The following is a 23,490-nucleotide window of genomic DNA, read 5'->3' on the forward strand; positions in this document are numbered from 1 at the left end:
TTGCCCATGCAATCCATTGTTCATCGGCTCACAGAGATAAAAGTCAGAAGGTGCCAATCCAGACTATATAGTGAGTGTGGTAGGACAGTCCAACCAGGATTGGCAGTGTGTTCCACAGTCTTCAAACTGATATGGAGCCTGGCATTACCATGTTTCAAGAGAAAGATTTTCTTCTCTGACCTGACTCTGAAAGTTTAAGTCTTTTTCTTAATCAGTGTCAAGATCATAGGATCATAGAATGGCCTGGGTTGAAAAGGGCTACAATGATCATCTAGTTTCAACCCCTCTGCTATGTGCAGGGTTGCCAACCACCAGACCAGGCTGCCCAGAGCCACATCCAGCCTGGCCTTGAATGCCTGCAGGGCTAGGGCATCCACAGCCTCCTTGGGCAACCTGTTCCAGTGTGTCACCACCCTCTGTGTGAAGAAGTTGCTTCTGATATCTAACCTAAACCTCCCCTGTATCAGTTTAAGACCATTCCCCCTTGTCCTATCGCTATCCACCCTTGTAAAGGTAGAGTAGAGAGAGCTGAGTAGCTGGTGTCCAGCCCTCTTTGGATGCAGCTTTCCAGGCTGCAAGAACACACTGTTGGCTCATGTCCAGCTTTTCATCCATCAAGACCCATAGGTCCTTCTCTTCAGAGTTGCTCTCAAGTTCTTCTCTCATTCTGTACTTATATCTGAGATTGCCTTGACCCAAGTGCAGTGCCTTGCACTTGGTCTAGTTAAACTTCACTAGGGTCTTCTTTGCCCACTTTTTGAATGTGTCCAGGTCTCTGGATGATGTCCATCCTTTCTTATCAACCACACCACTCATCTTGGTGACATCAGCAAACTTGCTGAGGGTACGCTCATTTCCAGTGTCTATGTCATTGATAAAGCTGCTGAAGAGCATTAGCCCCAAAACAAACCCCTAGTGAACACCACTCATGACTGACCTCCATCTGGATGTAGAACCAATCTTCTGGCTACAACCATCCAATTCTTTATTCACCTAATAGTCCAGCTGTCAAATGCATATCTCTTCAATTTAGAGATAAGGGTGTGGTGTGAGACCACATCAAAGGCCTTCCACGAGTTCAAGAAGATATCAGTTGCACTTCTTTTGTCTACCATTACCATTGCTCCATCATATTAGGCCACCAAATTAGTCAAGTACAAACTCCTCATGGTGAAGCCATGCTGGCTGTCTCAGATCACCTCCACATCTCATGACTTTAGCTTTTCTTCTAGTCTGGGAAAGTTGATTATTCCTGCAAAGATGATTTATTGTGGCTCGACATTTACAAGTGTAGCATTTCTGACCTAAATATCCATTACATTTATTGTGTTCCTTGCCTTCTCAAATAGAATGCCTTATTTGTATAAAAATTCCCTGCAGTTTCTCTAACAGACTATGACTGTATCTATTGGATTTTTGGCTTGTTAGACTTAAATATACAGGAAGGAAAAAAAAAAAAAATAACACATTTCACTCACCACAATTTCCAGTTTTCTTGTCAGAATGTTTGAAATTACAGAGATCTGCTGTTTGCTCATTTAACCTTTGCCAGAAGATTACTGATGGGAGGTGGATGCAGATGGCTAAATTGTTGGGTTTACTTCAGCAGAAGTGAATAATCTTATGACAATGTACAATGTTTCATTACAACCTTATGCATGATAGGTTGATCTCTTATTTTAAACTCAAGATCAGTTGTTAAAAATGTTGCTATGATTATAATGGTCAATAATACAATATTTGAATCTTTTCTCTATATTTTCAATTCTAGTGCTTCCTCTCATTCTTTCTTCAGTGATCAAATTGCCTATGATTCTGTTGACATCTTTTCCTTCTTAACTTGCTGCATTATTCTGGATTTGTAGAAGGAAGGTTAAAATAGCGTGGTTTCTGAGATTATTACTTGAGGAAGAAAATAACTCAGAACTTTGGATGCTGGTATACTATCCTAATAGTGACTTCGGTAATATGTTCATTTAATTTTATTTACATAAAAGAGATTGAAACTTGATTTAAAATGGTCCAATCAAAGGTTATTCAAGCAGAATTGGGATAGAGTTTTTCCATCATGCTGAAAATACAGTGATATTGGTTATCCCACCATTTCCTGTAATTTTTCACCATTTTAAGGACAAATTGCATTATAGTTGTACTTCACTGACCAAATAAGAATAGGAAATGTATTTTTCTGACACTCAGAAGTAACTGCAGAAAGTTGATCTGTAGAGTGGGATTTTTGAAACAGTTGGGAAAACTAAATGCTAACAAGAAACGTGTCAGTGCACTATTGAGATGACTCTCCTCTATGCACCTTCCTTGCCAGGTTTGATGATAAATTAGACTTTAGGAGCAATCAGTTCAAGGGGAAAGCTCTTGAGGCATTGAATTAGGTGAAGTCCAAGATAGGTCATGATATCAGTGTATCTGCAGGAAACAATGCCAAGTGGTAATTGAAAGGGAAGCAGAAGTTCAGCCAGAGTTGAAACAAGATGGACACTGAAAGCAACAAGAAGAGTTACTCCTGATACATTAGCAGTATAAGAATAAAGACGAAAAAGTGTGCCTGCTTGTGAATAAGGCAGATGGTTTAATGACCGCTGATGTAGATAAGGCTGAGATACTCAGTGACTTCTAATCCTTCTGGAGACATACAAGATCTTTTTACTTTTAGGGAGAAGAACAACCAGTAGTGGAAGAGGTTTAAGTCAAAGAACACTTGAAATCTTGACCTAGAATACATAGAATGAGATGGGATGCATGGCACTAGGATAGATGGCTTGTACTCTTTGGAAGATCATGGAGGTGGTACGAGTTTCTCAATGGCTGGTGAAAGACAAATGCTCTACCCATCTTAAAGAAGGGTGAGAATCATAATTTAGGGAACTATAAGTTAGTCAGTTTCACTTTGGTCCATAGGAAAGTTATAGACCAAGTGCAGTTGTAGGTACGTGAAGGTGATGCTGCTGCTTGGATATAGCCAGCATCAATTTAACAGAAATAAATCATGTCTGACCAGTTTTTTGATGAGGTGGAAAGCCGTGGATATCCTCTGTTTAAAGTTTTAGCAAACCTTTTGACATGCTCTTCTCATAGTAGCAGCCTTGTATTCAAGTTGGGAGATTTTGATCTAGATGGCTGGACTGTCTGTTGAGAGAAAGACTGCCTGTATTATCAAACTCAGAGGGTGGTGGCTAATGGTTCATTCTCTATCCTGAGCCCTATACAATCTAATATCTTTATGGTGTCCTGGAAGAGGATAAGACTGTACCCTCATTAAGTTTGTGGGTGCCCCCAGACTTGAGATCGTAGAATCGTAGTGTGATTTGGGTTGGAAGGGACATTTAAGATCATCCAGTTCCAACCTCCCTGCTATAGGCAGGGGCACCTCCCCTTAGACAGGGTTGCTCAAAGCCCCATCCAGCCTGGCCTTGAGTGCTTCTGGGGAGGGAGTCACCACAGACTGACTCACTGGGCAACCTGTTCCAATATCTCACTACCCTTACAGTAAATAATTTCTTCCTATTATGTAGTCTAAATCTCTTCCAGTTTAAAACCATTTTCCCTTGTCCTGTCACTACATGCCCTTCTAAAAAGTGGGGGCTATAATCCCTGACTGGGACTATAGTCTATGACTGAAGGCAGGCTACCATTGAGAGGGACCTAGATGGGGCAGAGGAATATGCTGACCTCAAGCAATCCAACAAGGGTAAATACAAGGTTTAGCATGTGGGATGAATCAGCTTCTGTGGATTGATAGAGTCTGGGGACTGAGCAGTTGATGGCAGCTCTACTTAGAAGGTCATGGTTGTTCTAAGTAGATGGTGGGCTAAAGCATGAGCTTGCTGTGTGCTCTGGCAGCAATGAAGAGCAACAGCATCTTGAAGTAGACTGAAATGACTTTTTTACTTTGTATTCAGCATCTGGAATACTGTATCCAGTTTTGGGACAGTTCAAGACAAATGTTGGTAAACTTGATCAGATCCAGCTGGAGAGTGACCAGTGTTGGTGTGAGGAGATGACAAGGTAACTAGGCTTGTTGCATTTGGGCGCAAGAAGGATTCAGGGGACCTAACAGTAGCTATCTGATACCTATAGGAAGGAAACAGAGATGGTGCAGCCAGTGCATGATGGGAGGAACAAGAGACAGCAGTTATATACTGAAACTTGGGAGGTTTTCACTGTGAGGATAATTAAGCGTGGGAAAAAGTTGCCCAGAGAGGCTGCAGAATTTCACCCTTGGAGGTTTCAAGACTAAACTGGATTAAATTCTGAGCCACCTGATTTGATCTTAGCTGATCATGCAGGAGGTTGTACTAAGTTTCCTTCCAATTTGAGCTGTTGTTTGGAGCCAGCATCCATCTTAGTTACAAGCTGCTTTGTCTTTTAAGGTCTTAAAATGTTTCAGGTGCCCTTGTAGTACTTCCCTGGGAATTTGTGTATTACTTATTTCATGTTATAGGCTTTCTATCACATAAAGGATAGAGAGAGAATCTGAATATCCACTACTATCTTATGACCTTAAATTATACTGGTTATAGTTGACTCTTTTCAGTTGTGCCCAGCATCAGTCCAAAAGGCCAGGGGCATGAAGTGAAACACAGAGGCTCTATCTGAACATCAGGAAACAGTTCCTGACTGTGCAGGTGACTGAGTTACTGGCACAGGTTGACCAGAGTAGTTCTGGAATCTACAGGGGTACTTATCTTGTCACATTAAAAGCGAATGTCTTAAGAATATCCACTTCAATTGTTTACAAGTCAGTGTTACCCTGTACAACTTTCTGTGCTACAAAAGCCTGGTGTGTAAACATGAATGCTAAAGGCAGAGTGCTAATGCTGCCATAAACTGTTGTGACAGAGGAGTCCTGGATATCCACATGCGGGCAGTAGCATTCTTCTGCTGAACTTTAGCTGTATTAGCTCATGTAGGCCTCTGCAAAGAAAGCTGAATCAACAGCCTGAATGTTAAGAGAGGAATTTTTCTCAGATGAAGCATGAGATGTGTGGTACTGCGAGTTCTAACTGATTTTCAGATTAGGCAGCAATGAACTAATACAATTTTTTTTTTAAACAAGGATGTAGTGTGAGTTAAAATCAATTAAGATTTAATATTACAAAGCCTTGAAGAAGGAGAATTGCATCTGACTAGTGAAAAGTCTACCTCTCACCCCCACATCTGCATTCGCAAGTGTTTGTGTGAGCTAAAAAGTATGATTTAGAATTTTAATTAGAAAAAAAACGGAGCTGTATTTCTAGCTCTGTGAGCTTAATCCTGCCAGGGTACTTCAAGAAAAGACACAGAATGAGTGCAGGGATGAGATTATGTAAAAGGATACAGAAAATGAGGGCAGTATCCAGTTTATAGCTTGGCTTTTTTCAACAGCTTGGTTGTTGAAGAGCTGCTGGAATCCTGTGTAGGCAGTGTGGGGCTGAGCAGAGGAGAGGGGGGCAGCTGGCAGTGCAGGGAGCTTTCAGGGCAGCTGCTAGTGGCAGTCAGCTGACACGGGCCCGAAATCGTGACTAGCCTGTTCTTAGCTGGAAGTTAGGCTGTGTGCTTGGACCCTCCTTGTTTAATTCTTTTGGGGGATAATTTTTACTACGCTTACCCACATTATGTTTGCGAGGCTAGCTTTTAGTGATATATAGGTACTTACTGGTATGTCACAGCTGCATTCATGTTCTGTAGTGAGCCCTGACATTCTGTTGGAAGTTGCATTGCTTACATAGTTGGCATATTCCTACTGAAATAATTGCCAATGTATGGAATAGTATTTCATGGTAAAACACTCTTTCAAGTGCCTGAGTCATGCTACAGGCACGTTGTCTGGAAATGGCCAGAAGAGCATCCTTGTGATTTCCTTTGTACTCTTGTTTCCTGAAGAAGAACAGGGGATTTTAGTCATTCTATTTTTGCATAGCAGATTGATGAGAAATTATGCTGGCCCTCAACTGAGATGGACAGTTTTGGGTCTTTCAGGAAAGCTGTCGTTACTGCTGACTGATGCTGCTGACTGACTGATGCTCATGTTTTGGCACAGATCAAGTGTTTTCTCACTCACATAGTTCATTAGGTGGTAGCATGCATTTCTGACACACGTGTCAAGGATGCACTCTAGTGTCCTGTTCATGATTTCCTTAAAAACAAACAAAATTAAAAACCCAACTTAGTCATATCACTTTCTTATGAGCTAATATCCTATTAGCATTTTTAAGAAAATCATGCAGCTTTGTTTGGAAATCCCAGAAAGAAAAAGCACAAGGTTCATGAGATAGTAGCAAATATGTGGGTTACTGGGTGTGCCTAGTTGTGTATGCAAGTCATTAAACAAGTCTGGAAGAGTTGTTCTGACAAGGAAGCTGGAATTTTTGTTTTCCCAAATGCTTCTGTCTTGCAGAGCACCAGCAAATAATATTGCAGGTTGAAATGAGTTAGGATCTCTTGCTACTGGGTCTTTTTCTTAAGTATCTCTGAGTTCTTTAAGCACAGTTTAAGAAGTGGCCATGTCTAATTTAAAGCAGATAAACACGTTCCTTTATCTTTGGTGTAAAGTGGATAATTTAGGTAATGAGGAGGCCAAGTTTGAGCTCAGCTCTTCCTAAAGTATTACCACCACAGGCTGTGAATAATGCTTAAGCTGTTGTCTGATAAGATGTAGCATTTCAGAACTGTCGCAGAACAGAGATGCTGAGTACCTTTGTCTGGAAGTGCTCCAGCGGTGGCCTGAATTTCTTTGGCTAGCACATGGCATGCCCTGTGTTATTGTGACATGCAGTCTCAAACAATGACAATTAAACAGAAATTCTTATATTGTTTTTAGTATCTTGCCTTTGTCAACTCAAATGAGCTTCTTGTTTTCTTTTTTCTTCCAGATGGTGATATAATGGATCATTCAGTATCTTTAATATCAAACTTTATTTTGTTCTTCTCTACTCTGATTTATCTTAAGGTTTATCAGCTGGTGCTGTAGGCAGGAGTTATTATTCACTCTACAAATTCTTAATGTTTGTTCTTAATTTAATTGTTGTTGTAGATTATTATCTAATACTTAGGTATGTGTTATGTTGAAATTATACATTTATCAGGCAGTTAATAACTGTTCAGGTTTCTTGTCTATATCTGTATAATATTAACTTAACAATATTGAGAAGGTGTTAAGAGTTTTTTGGTTTTGTTTTGGAAAGAAATTTTTAGTGTTACAGTGATTGAGAGAAACTTTAAATATATTGCTTCAGCTCTTAATTTTCTAAGGCAGTCTGTATGTGGACTTTTGTGTAGATCGTGGAAATATCTTCTTGAAGGAAGATGAGCATTCCAGAAACTGGGATGTGGATGTTTCAGGGATAATTGAAGGATTCAGTTTCAGTGTAATGTAAACAGAGATTAAACAGTTAAGGGAAATAATTCTAGATTTCATTATACATTTCTGTGGCATCTCCTGGCTAGCTAATTCTTGTGTATGCCATAGTTTTTTTATGTAATAACTTCTGTAGCTGAAATTTTAGGCATTTCATAGATGAGTGGGCAGAGAGAAGGTTAACTCGAGTTTAAATTGCATTGCATTGAGGGTGTTTCAGGTTTTGCCATTTGTGGGACACTGTGTGAACCATAGCTTAAGTTCAGACACTTAGGTGGTAACTTTTTTTTTGGCTTTATTGAAATGCCATTAGCTAATATAAACGTGACCAATTTTAGATTACTAAATTGAAATTTTAAGCAAAGAATTATAAATCTCATTTGTAATTACTTGCTTTTCATTGACTGTAGACATAAAAGAGGTGAATAGTTCTGTTTGCAGTGGAGTGGTCCATTTTATTATTGAGTTTTGCAGCTACAAGATTTCTGGTACATGACTCCAGACTTGTATGCAGCCAGGGAGACTGTGGTTTTTAAACTGTCCTCTGATCTGGAAACAGTTGCATCTGGGTATTACATAGGATTAAATAGCAATCACTGTCAAAGCCTATTTGGTAGTAAATCCAGGCAGAGCAACTGTTAAACAAACTGACAGTCAAGCAAACTGTACAAGCAGAAGATACACACCGACCAAGATGGCTTGGATTTTGGACATGCATTGCACATTTTTTTTCATCTGATTGCTCAAACATGACTGGGTGAAAAATGTTTTGACTTGGAAACAGTGCTTCTGGGATGAGATAGAAACCTCTCCCTTATGGAAATTATATCAAATTCACTCTGGTCTTGAAGTCAAATCCGAATTTTTGAAATCAATTTTTTTTTTCCCCCTAACAAAGGAGTAAGGATTTAATTTGCTGCTGTTTATAAACATCATTTAGTTTATCTATTCTGTTGGCCACAGGTATATTAGCCCTGTAGGATATGAACTATGTGCTCTTATAAGTGGGATGCAAACCAAAAAAGTGCTGTACTGATACTTCTGAATGGTAAGTTGACTGAATGTTCCTTGTACTTTATCTTGTAATGGCATGTTACTGCATAATATTCAAAATTAAAATGAGTGTGTAGCTATGATATGGTAGAATCTTCTCTACTTCTGTGTTAGTTAATGACCTTGTAAGATGGAGAAACAGAAAACACAGTTACAGTGGGTGAAGCTTGACAGAGCTTCTTGACAACGTGTCAAAGCAATTCTGTATTCTTTTACTCTCCAAATAGATGTGGGTAACACTTCATGTTTTAGCATGATGTAAGTGACAATGGCAGCTATGCTATTAGGTGTCAATCAAAATAGCATGCACGCTTGTAATATTAGTCATCTGCTGAAGGGAGCATAAATGCAGATACTGAGCTCATTATGAAGAGGAATGTCTGTGGTGTATTCAGGGTAAATAGCACTTCTAAGTAAATGAAGAAGATTCTGGAGATAAGGATGTTACTTATAAAGCTGTTCATCTGGCAACAATTCATTAAGGAATAATCACTGAGCCAGTAACAATACAGTTATTTCCTTGCTCTAACATTACTATTCTGGAAAGTGGGAATTCAGAAGATGGCATTGTAGCTGACTACTATAATGCAATAATTCCATCGTCTGTGATTTGATCCATAAACTCCAGTGGCATTCAAGCAAGTGCTGTCATCTACTTTAGGTAAATTTTTATTGTAGGTTTTCAATGATCCTTCTCTTCAAAAATGTCTTTATTTCTGTTTGGAAACTAAAAGGATCTGTAAAGATCTTTCCTAGTTCAAGACCCAAGTCAACACGTGACGAATGCTTTATTTTCCTTGGAGTTGCCATAGTATGTTAAAATTGAAACTCATAGTTGAGCTTCTAATGTTCAGTACCCTTGAAGTGAAACGTGTAGTTATGGTTGGTTTGTTTAACTTAGTTGAGCTTCTGCTTCTTTGGTAGGCTGGAGTTCTAGAACCAGCTCTGCTCCCTGCTCTGGCTCTACTGGAGCTGGCTCTTACTCTATAGTAATATCCTTCAAATCTACAATACTTGTTAAATATGCAGAAATACAAGGCATATATAGAATGAGGAGGTTATTTTAATCAGGATTTATTTTAGTGTATGGTATGTTGATTTCTGTTAACTATAGTCAATCACTTTAAGTAATTCAGCAAGTTAAATATGCTTGGTTTTTTTTTTTTTGTTTTTATTTTTTTATTTTAATTTTTTTTACTAAATGCAGTCTCTGTTTTCAATACTATTCCACAATTGAAATTCTTGAACTTGTTTCCCTGAAGTTTACATCTTTTTTTTTTAATTTTTTTTTTTTTTACTTTTTTAGAAGAATTGCAAAGAGTTGTACTTAAAGTCAAAATCTAAGTGTTTTTTTAAACACTAGCTTGCATTTATTTCATTAAACATAGATCTGGTTTCAGATAACTTCAAGGTCGTCCATGACTGATGGAGTTCTAAAAATCTGTTAATGTGCTATAGAATATTTTTTTGTTCTTAATTTGGTTGTGTCTGCAAATTCAGTGTGTCTGGGAGATTTTCATGGCTGCCATCACAAACTCTTTTTGTTTTGCCTTTTTTAAAGTATCTCTCCAAGTAGTTTATTTTCTTTTATGATTCATGCCCTTATCCTCTTTGGTGGAGTGATGTGCTAGTAAGAAATGTTCATTAATGCCCTTGTATCTTCATATCTGAGATGTGAATACCTAAGTGGATTCAATACTTTGTTGTAGTCCAGTAATAGTCAATAAGCCTTCTCTTAATGAAGGCCAAGATTAATATTTCAAATAATTACAGTTCCTTGCAAAATTGTTTACAGACATTTGTGACTTAATACAGATAAGTTGGTTCACTTTTGACTTGAACAGAGTGTTGTTTTCTTCCTCCTTACATTTGTTAACTCATCCGTGTGTCCTGCTGTGTGTATTTGGAAGTATGCTTGATGGTTAATCAAAGAAAGAATCCTTAGGCTACTTCTGGTAAATATAATGCAATTCTGTCCTAAGCAGGCATTGCCACCAACAGGAACTATTTACCAAATCACATCCTTGATAGTGTGGCTGCATGGAACTTGTCAGAACCCATTCCTTCACTTTTGCTGTATGTCAGTACTTGCGCGCACACACACACGCGCATATAATCACCACAATCATTTCATGAGCTGTCAGTAACTGTTTGCACAGAGCTCTATAGCAGAAAATTAAAGCAGTCTAGCTGTATTGTGGACTTCTGAGCTAGCACTTTGATTAAGGCTTAATGTCTTAGTGAAGTGTTTCTTTTTGGAAAGCTGCAAGTAACTTTCTGCTACATCCCTGTGGTTAGTCCACTGGCTGCCAGTAACTACTTTCTACCTACCCTACCTATGTCACTTTGCATTGGTATGTTTGATAGAAGCATTTAAAGGGTGTGATATAATAAAGTCTTTAAGTTCTTTGAATCAGCTGGTAGACACTGCAGACTGGGCTGACATGGTAAAATGGAAGCAGACTGGTAAGTTTTACCACCTAGAAGCTCTGCAGCAACTCTTATTGTGCTTTTTATCTAAATGATTCAATTTTAGATACGGCAAAATAAGTGCAGATGAAGAGCTACTGCTCAGAATCATCAGTTATTTCAATTAAAAAAAAAACCACAATAAACTTGACTTTCTCATTTAATTGGAAGTCATTTTGAGAAATGAAATTTGCAAATACTGACATAACATCAGTATTATTTTAGTTTAAATTGGAAAAATCGTAAAGACCTAAACAACTGATTTGTTTAGGGAACTCATATCAATAGTAACACTTTGAGCCAAGAGCTTGAAGAATGACAGCTTAGCAAATCTGGGTATAAGAACATTCATTTGAAAAGTGGTTTTAATGGCAATCAGTTACCCAAAGAGGTCAAAAGCAGGCCTTGTGTAAGGATGGGATTAACTCACATCTGCCAACAACAGGCTGCTTTGGTAGGCAGTTTAATCTTCTAATATTGGCCTTGCCTGAGATGCATGTTGGGCTGACTAGCAGCGCCCTTGGTAATCAAATAAGCTAAGAGCTGCAGGCCCTATTCACTTGGGGTTAGGAAAGCATGAAGGGAGGCGGCTTTGATGTATCAGCTATTGAAGCTTTCAGGGAAGTTTTTTATAGAGAAGTTGCAGTCTTCTGAGTGCTCAGTAACACAGTGTTGGACTCAGTGCCATTTTCCATGTTCCACCCGCTGTCTGTTCAAATGTTTTGAAAAAGCCAAGCGACTTGGGCTGGATGCTGTGCAGTGTTCAAGTAGTCAATGGCTAAAAAACCTCAAAAGGTGAGGTAAGCCACTAATGTGACTTGATTTCTACAAATTTTGTTTGTTTTGGTCTTGAAGTAATGGTAGAATATTCCATTCAAGTTGCCAAACTCTCATGTCAGAGTACCAGAGCTCAGAAGTGAAGAATGCTGCTGCATGACTTGTCTGCAGCAAAAGTGGCTCTATACCGAAGGCACTTCAGAACAGAGTGCTTCTCATTTAATAATGTGTTTAAAAAAAAAAAAAAAAAAAAAAAAAAGCATCAAAAATTCTCGTTTTAACATGATGAGATGGTGCTAGAAATAAAAACACTAAAAACAAACAAACAAAAACAGCTGGAGAAGTCGGATTTCCCACTGTGTTGCTGATCTGTTCTACAAAGGTTAGTTTTTCCCAACCATGCATTCTAGGTGACTTAGAACTGCTAACTGGTTTTAGAGTTGAACATTTTCAGAGAGAATTTGTGTATTTGATTGTATCAGAAAATGAACACATGAAGAAAGAGACATTGTTAAAACTTTACCTTCTGCTTTTAAAATGCATTGTTGGCTGCTGAAGTCATGCAGGCTTCTGAAGTAATGTGTTTCTCTGCGTGCCAAAGTGCAGTGCTGCTGTTAGTACAGTCAAAGTACTAGCTCCTGTTGGCTCACAGAATTTATCCAGGGAATCATGTTTGTACAGTCTTGTGAGGAGGGAACCTTTATTGTAAAAGCCCCCCAAAAAACATTTTAATCCATCTTAGGTTCGGTAGGCTTTTGTGATCTTAATTAGAGGTGTTACATCTTAGCAACAGGACGAGGGGAAATGGCTTTAAACTAGAAGAAGATAGATTTCAACTAGGTATCAGGAAGACATTTTTTGCTGTGAGGGTGGTGGACACTGGAACAGGTTGTCCAGAGAGGTTGTGGATGCCCCATCCCTAGAAGTACTCAAGGCCATCAAAGCTGGATGGGGCTTTCAGCAACCTTGTCTAGGGGGAGATGTCCCTGCCCCCCCCTGGCAGGGGGTGCGAGATGAGCGGCCTCTGCCGCAATGAAGCGGACCCGGTGCGCTGCCGTCTGCTGCCGGTGTGACTGGGATGGGCGGCTGGGAACGTGCGCCGATCACCGCTCGCGCTACCCGCGCTCTGGGAGACGGGAGGTTACAGCATTCCTCCTTAATGTAACTGTAGTTCCCGGATAAAGCATATGGTTTCTTTCAATGCGCGCGTGAACGTTACGTTATGGAAAGAAGCAACGGCCCATCCGTCACCTTTCGGCTCCCGACCCTACAGGTCCCTGCCCGGAACGGCGGCCGCCTTTGTCGTCGGTCCGCGGGCCCTTTGTTCCGGGGCGACAGGGCCCACCTGCGGGCGCCCGGGCGGGGCTGCAGCGCGGGCGTCCCCCCGCCCTGCGCTGTCGCAGCGCTGCGCCGCCGCTGGTACAGTGGCTCTGCGGCGTCACGTGGCAGCTCCGCGAGGCGGCGGCGCCATGCGCTGTTGAGGGACTGCTGGCCCCTGCGCGGCACGGCGGCTCTGCACGGTGACGGAATGCGAAACGTCTGTGCGGGAATGAACAAACACGAACACACCGACCGTCGTTTGAGTGCTAACGTCTCCAAATAGGAACGTGATCTACTCCCGTTTTTGCAAACAACTTCTGCAAGAAGTCGATGGCCGTTGTTAAGTATCCATACGTCTTCACTGGCCAAATGGTGCAGGAAAGAAAAAGTGAATGAAGCTTCCAAATGCCTTAAAACCTATGAATCCTACATAGGATAAGTTGGTAGCACAAAAGCAGTGCTTTTTGCAATAAAAAGTTATTCTGAAGAACATGCAGTCTGGCTCTAAGTTTGACTGATTTTAAGCGTGATGGATACAGTTCCTCTTGTCGGTGCTCAGGATGATTCTTAGCCTGCTGGTTTGTGCTGCCCTTGCTGTAGCCTCCGTCAATTGCAGTGGGGAGAAAAAGTTTCTCCAGATGGTGGTTTGGAACAAGAGCCAAAGGACATGAACTAACGTGCTGTGCTCCAGCTGTTGCTGAGCAGAATGTAGGAGCTACCACCTTTCACTCAAGCTGCGTTTCAAACCAAAATGTTGGTAATACTGCTGTTAAAGCAGTAAGTTAGACTAGGAGACTGGGTGCTGTGATGATGTGGGCCTGTGAAGCTGTGTGTCAGTAGTGGCTGTCAGCAGAAGCACCAGGAACACTACAGAGCATGCTGCTGGGGCATTGCAGCACTGAATGGTGCTCCCACCAAAACAGGTGAGCTCCCAGTAGCACTGGTGGGACAGCAGGAGCATGATGAATGCCTGTAGGTAATATGGAAGTATTTGAATGCACAAGTCCCTTTGCTTTAAAGGAAGAAAACAGATCAGGTTTTGGGTCTCAGTTTAGTTTTGATTGCAAAATGTGTTTTTGTAGGATCACAGAATTGTTAAGGCTGGAAAAGGCCTTTAAGGTCATCTATCCAACTGCCAACCCACCCCCACCATGCTTATTAAATCATGTTCCTCTGTGCCACGTCTCCATGTTTCTTGAACATCTCCTGGGACGGTGACCCCACCACTTCCATACAGAGTTATAGAATGGTTTGAATTGTTGGGGACTGTAAAAGGCCAGCTAGTCCAACTCCCCTGCAGCAAACAGGAACACCTACAGCTAGGTCAGATAGCTAGATCTCTGTCCAGTCTAACCTTGGATGTCCCCAGGCACAGGACATCTGCCACCTCTCTGTTCAATTATGGCAATTTTGTAACCATTTCTCTCTCAGTAATAATTCACAGCCAGGAGATGTGTCTCGGTGTTATGGATGACAAAGCACTGAACAGTTACAAAGAGTAAGAGAGATTAATTTTAGTCAAAAACTGTACATAGTGTATAAGCAGCACACTACAGTCTAATAAATCAGATTTCCTCCCTTGAAGGCAGTTTCTAAGCTGTGTGCTTCTGTGAGGCCCTGGCTGGCAGCATGACATCACTGCATACCAGCATTGTACCAACATGGTGTGCTCCTGTGTGCTCCAATGTGGTGCAGTGTGTGTGAAGAGTAGAGAGGTTGCAAAGCAACACAGAAAGAGGAGAAATGTTTCTGTGAGCTGTTGGGATTGTACCAAAAGTTTGAAGGACTTCCGATAGACTCAGTCTTCAGCTAGATAAGAGCTGGAGGAGTCCAAAGGACGCTCGTGTCACGCAGTTGGAACTGCATCAAATTAAGGACAGGCTTCTTGGTATCCTTGTTGTAAGCACCATACAGTCTAGTCCAAGAAAATGTCTGAATGAGCAAAAGGTGAAAGCCAAGGTTAGTAATGTTGCTCAAAATACTGTATGTCATTAAAAAAATAAAACAAAAATACTGATGGAGTTCCTCATTTTTTTTTTCTAAAAGGAAATATATGTTCTTAAAGATGCAATAGCATCCGTTCTTAAAAGTTAGTACTGAGTTACCATAGTACCTGTTATAACTGCTCTTCGGGGAGCTCGTGAAGGGTGGAGAACAGAGCTGCATTCTTTGCTATAATTTCTCTGAATTTTGTTGTTTTGTTGCAATGGAAAAGATGGTGTGAGATTGCTGAACAGAAATGAACACAGGCGATGTCTATATCAGGAAGTGATAACAGTGCAGTTGGTGAACTGACAGCTCTGACTGCTCTATGAATGCTGTGCTTGAGTACAAGGGTTTGAATTTATAGTTAAGCCACTCATGAAATTGAATTTGGCACTTAAAATTCCAAGTTTAAATCAGAAAAAGCTGTCAGTAATGCCATACATGCATTAGCATTAGTTACCTTTTGTATCCCTTTCCCTAGTGCTGTTTTTGCCATTTTCTGCTCTCTGAAAGTTCTTTCTCACGCATCCCTCAGCACTCTGGGTCCAGCTGTATTCCCAGGAACTGGTGCAGCTCTGCAAGCGTTTTTCCAGATCTTACTGACAAAAAGAAAGAATTGAATGGTTCTACTGACTTGCTTAGTGCTGTTTCAAATATAGTAACTTCAGCGTAAAGATGTGAAGGGTTTCACTGCGCTGCCTGCAAATCTATTCAGATTTTCTATTTTCCATAGGCTATAGCAATCTTTAGAAACTGGCCCACTGCCCTATTTTAAAAATCTCTACGTAGCAAAATCGGAGAGTAGGAACCTGCTGTGTGCTCTCTTTCTTTCTGCACGCTTGGAAAACGCTGGAGATAATGCATAAACAAACCTGTAGCTGACGTTTATCATATACAGTTGTTAACTGATAGGCTTTGGAGATATAGGATTAATGTCATCATTTGAGATACAAGGGAAGAAAGTAGGCAAGCAATGAAACCTGAACGCGTCAGTCTAATAATGATTTAATTTTAGTGCATTTGCAGCTTCTTTATTCTGTCTTTTGTTTTATTTGTCTTTTTTCTTAATGAGCTTGAAAGCAATTTCTTTTGAAATGTAGCTGTGATGACTTTACAATTGCAGGGAGGAATAGCTCAGATTTCAGAATCTTGTAGTTAATATTCTTTATGCTGTGAAACAGAAGAAATGCAGCAACGTCTTGGAGCCTTTTTCTTAAATGTTAACTGGCAACAGTTGTTGTTGTCTCTAATCCAAAAAAAAGTTTGTTAACACAGAGAGGCAGTGAATGCAGAACAACTTAGTGTCTCTGCACCGTACCTAGCTATAGGGAGATGCTTATTGATTAGGAAGTGGTCTCTTATTTTTCTGTGGAAGTTTTATTTTTCTTCAGGGTTTGATTTCTGTTACAAACGGCAGGAGTGAGAAGGACGGTGCTGTAAGGCACAGCCTGGTGGAGGGGGCACTTTTGCTGTTGGTGTATCCTATGATGAGTCAAATGACACAGAGTAATTCCTCTGGAATCAGAAGAGAGCTGAAAGCATCAGTGTCTTCTGTGATGAGTCTCTGGCCTCTTTTTTGTTTGTGGCTGCAAAAAGATCTTGATTTTATGTTTTGAGGTGAAAAGTAGTTGTGTTTGTAAATGTGCAAGTTCAAGACAAGTGTTCCTTTTTAGCTTGTCTGTCTTTTCAGAAAGCCTTTTCTGCTGTGTTTCAAAGAAGTTTTGAGTCATCTTTCTGAGAGAGGCAGCTATGGATGAGTTGTTCAGCCTGTTTGCAAAGAGATGCAGCTCTTAGCCTCAATTTCCTATTCTTTTTGATGTTTTAGTAAGATAATTCTTATGAAACTGGGTTGTGTCCTTACATAGTGAGTTTGCATGGTTTCAGCTTACCTCAACTGAGCATCAGTGAAGGCACCTGAAAGTGCCAAAGAGACTTCAGTATTCCAGCAGCAGTAACACAGCTTTGGGGAAACGGTGATTGTGTTTTGTATCTCTGTTCTGTAGTTGATCTGTTAGCTTTAAAGATGTATGTGCCACTACTTCATCTGTAGCTTTTACATGTGTGGCTACTACCAAATCCTACAGTGCAAGATGATTAACAGAAGTAATGTATCTGAAGGAGCCCTCTGCCATACACTGGGGCAGCATTTCTCTCAGATGTGTGAACCACTGAGCAGGGCATAGAGCTGTTGTTACTGCACATCTGAGTTGCTCGCAGTACCTCAGTGTTTGGGGACCTCTGCTGTGTGATGCAAGGCCTCAGTAAGCACTGGATGGTGGCACTGAATGCTGGCACTGCTCCAGTGGGAGACTGTGCTTGTGGAGCTCTGGGAATTTGTGATTCTGAACACTTCCTGGGGAGAAGCATCTCCTAAATGGAAGCAGGCTGCTTGTTCATGTGCTCCTTCATCTACTCACATTGCATATTAATTAGCATGATTTGAGCTCCCTCATCCCAGTTGGCAATTAGAGGAATGTCTGTACCATGCGTGGGGCAGCAGCAGGGCAGGAGCTGCCTATTCAGAGCGTGGAGCCGTAACCGAGTGTTCCTTCAGTGGGTGCTGAAAGGGATGGTGTTACTGTTTGGGGAACAGAAGTGTCTATGAAAGATGTAAGGATAGGATTTATTATTAAAATCCATATTCGGGGATGAAAAAAAAAAGAATAGAAATAGTGGATTTCACCACTGAGTGGTGAAGGGAACAATAAATGCATGCACACTCTGCCTGTAAGGACAGCAGCGTGCACACTGCTGCAGCCTTTGTCCGCCGCAGGGGATGGGGAGGATGATGTCATCTCCCGGGTTGGATGACGTCACCTCCCATAGCGTGTGGTAGCGGTGAATCCTGGGCACTCAAAATACAGTACTTTATTGCCTCGTTCATCCTGCTTTCTCCTTGTGTTCCACCATCAACTGTAATCCTCACAGCCTTTTCTTTTGAGCTTTAATGCTGCAGAACTGGAATAAAAATAATCTGTTTGGTGCAGCAGGAGCGGTAATCTGAGGAGCTGCAAGGACGCACAGACCTGGAGCCAGGCACTGCCGCAGTGGCCGGGCTGCTCACCTAGAGCCACCCCTTAGTGCCCACAGAAATTGACGTGCCCCAGGCAGAGCTGGCTGCGCACACTCTGAGGTGCTGTAGGCAGGCTGCGGGTTGGAAGGAGGAGGCAGGATAATTCTGAGCTAAAATGGACAGCAAACACAGCACTGCATGCTTTGTAGGTGAGGAGAAAGTGTTTTCTACCTCTAAATTTGCTGTAAAGAAAAGAAATTGCCACAGTTCATTAGAAAACGGTGCAGGCTAAATCAGCATTAAGCTTACAGCAGGCAGCTGAAAGCACAGCACAGCAAGCGTGCAGCTCTGGAAGCGTGCCTGCATGCCTTAGCAGTCAGCTGAGGCCCAAGTATTTCAGGATGGAAAAAGATATTTGCTGTCTCTTTAAATTGAGTTATTTAAGCCCAAGGTTGTCTTAAACTCTTGGTTATAACTTTAGTTCCTACTGAACGCAGACACAGTGGGAATAGAACAGTAGGCAGTTTCAGTAAACAACTGCTAACCCGTAACCAGTACTCTGTAAGTAAGGCAAGAGGTCCCTTCTGGACCATGTGCAGTCCTCGGGAGCCTTGGGGCTGGCAGGAGACAGATCCCTGCCCTCCTCAGCCATGGTGGGCCTGGTGCTGCTGCTGGCAGGGCGCTGCCTGAGGGAGCGCTGCACTCTGGTCAGCTGCTCTGAGAGCTCCTGCCCAGTCTGGGTTTAGTTGTGTTGTGGCTTACACAGGGAATCAAACAGGGAACTAGCCAGTGAGATTTGTTCAGTATTGTTCTGTTTGCTGTCAGCAGGTGGTGAGACGATATCCCAGCTGAATACTAGCAGTGAAATGAGGGGATGCTCCTGCGGCCTATATACGTGGTACTTCTGACCAACGTTTCTCTAATGCATTTTTAAAAAATGCCTGGTGATTGTTAGTCTGCAGTCTTCCACAGGAAACCTATCATGCTGCTTCACTCTCCTTTCAAGAGAGGTGATAGCTGCTGAGCATCACTGTCAGGTTCCTCTGCCCTTTCTATAAAGGAAGAGCAATACATTTTAGAAGAGTATGGCATGTGCATACCTTAGCTTCTCTTGTAGTAACTGCCAGAAACTATCAATAATTAAGAAGCTTATCTTATCCCAGAATAGATACCGTCTTCAAAGATGATTTGTTGTTGTTGTAAAGGAAAAGTTTAGAATTTGGCCACAGAAATGTAATGCAAGAGGAGGGCTAGTTGGTAATCTATGGCTTTGCAAAATTGTCTGTAATCACTCCCCCTAGGGACCACTTAAAACTGTGTGTGTAGAATTAACAAGGCAAAATGTACCTTCTGTTACAAGATACTGCTTTTGTAAGGCAGCAGAAAAACTGCAGCTTGATCTCTGATTCTGCTTATGGAAGTGATGTAAGGAAAATAAAATCTAAATAGTGGTGTTGAATTAGGCTTTTTTTTTTTTCTTTTTGAGGATGGAAAGTGGTTGGTGCTTGCTGTAAAGATGTCTACTCTTATTAGCTTGATATTGTGCCCATGCTTGAGCTGAAGTTGGAATATTTAAAGTAATAGGAGCCAACCGATTCTTGTAACTTACTGATGGAAATGGCTAATGGCAGTGTTCTGTGTTTTACAGGTCTTACTAGCATGCCATGATGTTTATGTTAAATTAATCGAAGCAACGACTTGTTTATTGATAAATGTTAAATGTTTACAGTTTACTTAGTGTAGTCTTTTATTATGAGATTATCTTAATTCTTATCATTTTAACATTGGTTTTCAGAGGTAAATGTTACTACAGTACATTCATTAGAAGTCGTAGCTACTCTCTGAATTTCTGACTAATTACCTTGTATTGATGTTTTTCAGGGTTTCGCAAAAATGATGAAATGAAGGCTATGGAAGTTTTGCCAATTTTAAAGGAAAAAGTTGCATATCTTTCAGGTACAGTTATTTTCTTTTGTTGTATAGTGCTTAAATGTCATATCAGTTGCATATAAAATGATATTTTAAACATTACAGCTACCATTGTAAAAATCATAGAAATGTAGGAGAGCAATGAATACCATTAGATATCCCAACCTTAACATTAATATTGATGGGAAAGGATGTAAAATAATAAAGGTATGTGTTTTGTTAAATGGAGAGCAAACTTCTTGTCCTGCCACCCTCTGCATATCCAATAGTGTTACTTAAAACAATTTCCTGTGCTGTAATCATATTCCTTGTACTATTTCAAATTCTTCTGCTAGATAGTTGTACAGAGTTGGCGTTGTTACAGGTTAGTCCGAGGCATGGGAGAAATATCCTTGTTGCAGAGGTGAAATTTCTGAGTGTATCCTTTGAAGCACACATATCTTCGTGGTGAAATGAGTTAGCATCTAATTTATCTCTTGCATACACTTTGAACATTAGTTGTTTACCTAACAAGAAGTAGCAGAGGATTTAACAGTGTATAACACACTCTATAACTTAATAACTTTACTTGATGGAATGATGACTGTTCGAGGTGCTTATTCTTGTGAACTTTCTGAAGTAAGTGCTTCCAAACCTGTTGGGATGAGTCAGCATCATTCTCTTTGCCATAATCGTAGTGTCACATGATTTGGAGGGCAGCCTCATCTTTGAAAGTTGGTGGTTATTTTTGTTTTTTCTATTTTTGTTTCTTTTGTTGTTTGTTGTGGGGTTTTTTTTTCTTTGTGAGGAGGGGGGTGGGAAAGGGCATCATTTATTTAGAAGTGCAGAAATAAAATTTATATTTGTTAAAGCATAAAAAAAAATAATCCCTGAAGTTGCAAGAGATTTGCTGTGGATCATGATGCTTGTAGGGGCCGTGTGGAGTTTATGTCCTTTCTGTGCTTCTAAGTATCGTTCTAAAACAAAAATAATGTTTTGTAAAATGACTGACATAACAGACCAATTTGCCTGATAATCTAGAATTTCCTGATGCCTTTCCTTATGAATTGTAATGCTGGTGAAGTCTTGCTTAAAACTATATTTTCAGAGGAAAGGAAAAAAGTAAATGGAATTAAATACAGAATTTTGGTCCCTCATTGCTCTTTTGTTTTGACCATGCTTTATGACACTTAATGGAAAAAAAGTAATCTGTTTCCATTCCAAGACCTCTACATTTCCAGATTATCCAGAGCCTAGTTTAGATACCTTACAAAGGAGATGAAAGATGATAGGCTTTCTCTAATGTGTGCTTTTAACCATTTGGCCTTCTCAAAAGGCACTAATTCTGTGAAAGTAAAGAGGCTAAATGTAAGCTGAAGATGAATTTAAATGGAGATGATAGATTATGAACTAAAGGAGATGAGGAGCAGGCAGGCAGAAATGGTTGCCAGTGTTCCTGTGTGAAGGTAGTTAGCTTCTGACAGAAGAGCAGACCAAACAGCTGTGGGCAGTGAGCTTGGCTGGAGATGATCTGCCAAAATCCATACTGTTTCACATTTCCATTGCAAGTGGGTCTGAAATGAAATGAGATACATCAGTAATACAAGTAATTTAAACAAACAACGCTCCCCCGAAACCAAACCAAACTAACACCACCAGTGGGGCTTAAGCATTTTGGAACAAGATCTGTCAAGCCTTATATCTGGGAATATACAGATATGTGAGACCACTGGACAACTGGCTTACAGAGGCTTACAGTGTGCGTGCTTTGTGTCATTCAGAAGCACAACTCCTGCTTTAGTACTTGGTATTAGTGTTTGAAGGTACAGTAAGTAGTTAAGATTTGTAGAGGAGGAAAGAGCTTTTGGATTTCACTGCAATATTTATACCTAAACAATACTCATTCCTGTACCAGACTGTTTCAGTGATAGCTGTTTCCTAAGCCATTCTTGAATTAATGTTCTGATCCAATCAGAAATCTTAATACACTAAGATTTAAGGCACTTGATATCAAACATCTTCTACTGGTGTACTACTTTCACTCTGACTGTACTGCATTGCAATTAAACTCTATATGAGCTTCCCTTTTTGTCTCCAGTAGGTGCTTCTTCAATCTGTTTTAGGCTGAATTAGGCTGTAATTATATATTGCTTTGTTTCAGTCTTTCCTTTCCATTTGTTTGCACGTGTACACATTTTACATGTCTGCTCAACATAATTTTTTTTGCACAATCTGCTCGCTTTTGAAAAGGCTGTTTCAGTCTCTGCTTTTTCTTTGCCACAAACCACAATAGGTCTGATGTGATTCACCCTTGGGTTTCTCCTCCATTGTCACAATCTAGTCTAGTCTCTTTCAGTGAACTGTTAATAATGTGTTTTTGTAAATGAAAAAGACGAGTGGGTTTTTTATAGTCTAGTATATCTGAATATATATTTAAATAGAAGAGAATTCAACTACCTTTTCTCTGTTACCTGTGGCGCAGAGCAGGGTAGCAGTAGTTTTGTTTTAAAGAAATACAAACTAAATGCTGTACAATGGGCAAATGAGAACTGCAGTGCACTTACTCATCTGTACTTTTTAAAGTTTGTGGGCTGTGTGCTCACTGTAAAGAAATTTTTCCTCATGTCCAGTCTTGAGCCTCCCCATTGCAGCTCTATGCTATTCCCATTCTGCTATCAGTGAGCAGGGATAAGAAATGGTCACCTCTCTCTCCATAAAAACCTGATGCTTAGCTTTGCCTGAGTATTTTGAGACTAGGTGAAAAGGCATTTTCTAAAAAAAAAAAAAAACAACTGTACTGCTCAACCTGATTGGTTTTGGTGCCATTTGGAGACCATTGACAAGACTGCTGTTAGTGATGTAAACTGGACAGAAGTGATTCATGTTAGCATGACTCATGTGAGTTGATCAACTACTTGTATGGCACATCTTGGCATAAACAGAATATCTCAATACCATGGAGGTTTTGTATGAAAGAAAAAGGGTAGAAATGGAAGTCTGACTGATGAAAGCAGTAGCTTAATATGTTTTTGTAAAACCAAGACAAAAAGAGGGTTGACTTGAACAAAGGCTATTGTGAGACAGGAAATTCCCACCTGGTGCCTAATGCATTGTTACTTTTAACATTCCAGTTTGTGTATGACACAGGAGCATCAGGAAGAAAGGAACTGAGAGTAATTTATTGGAAAAAGCCTAAGTTTGGCTTTCTAGGCATAAAGCTGGTAAAAGCTTTAGCAGATGAAGAAAAAAATGTTGTATTCCAAAGCCCTGGGAACTTTTTTGCTTAATACTTAACAATCTTAGTATCTGGTTTAAGACTCAATAGCAGAACTAATTTTGCAAAAAATCAAGTCTGTATTCATTTCTTCATTAGTCATATAGTCATATTAGTCAAATTTGTGTGATGAATTTTGTCTCCAACAAATGAAAATTTCAGGATGTGATTTAACAGGAGTTTATGCACCACAGTTTAAAAATGATTTTCCTTTGTGGTGTACCTGGAGCTGGGAGTCAAGCAAGATAGTGTCCAAAATAACCTAAAAAGAATTTATATATCTTTCCTCTTCCATGATGGAAAATAATGTGATAAAGTAGGAAACAGCTGAAGGCA

At 40.3% G+C, this 23,490-nt stretch overlaps 1 protein-coding gene across 1 annotated transcript in view; it reads left to right on the forward strand.

Annotated features, from left to right (window-relative positions):
* Positions 1-23,490, forward strand: part of TRIO (trio Rho guanine nucleotide exchange factor) — a gene marked incomplete at both ends in the record, with an annotated part of 224,759 nt that overhangs the window by 38,582 nt on the left and 162,687 nt on the right. Inside the window, one exon of the mRNA XM_079534003.1 lies at positions 19,854-19,928. Within this exon, the coding sequence (XP_079390129.1) occupies positions 19,854-19,928 (75 nt within the window). The remainder of the gene's footprint in view (positions 1-19,853; positions 19,929-23,490) is intronic.

The sequence above is a fragment of the Tetrao urogallus genome, assembly GCF_951394365.1.
Source record: "Tetrao urogallus genome assembly, chromosome: 3".
Classification (NCBI taxonomy): Eukaryota; Metazoa; Chordata; class Aves; order Galliformes; family Phasianidae; genus Tetrao; species Tetrao urogallus.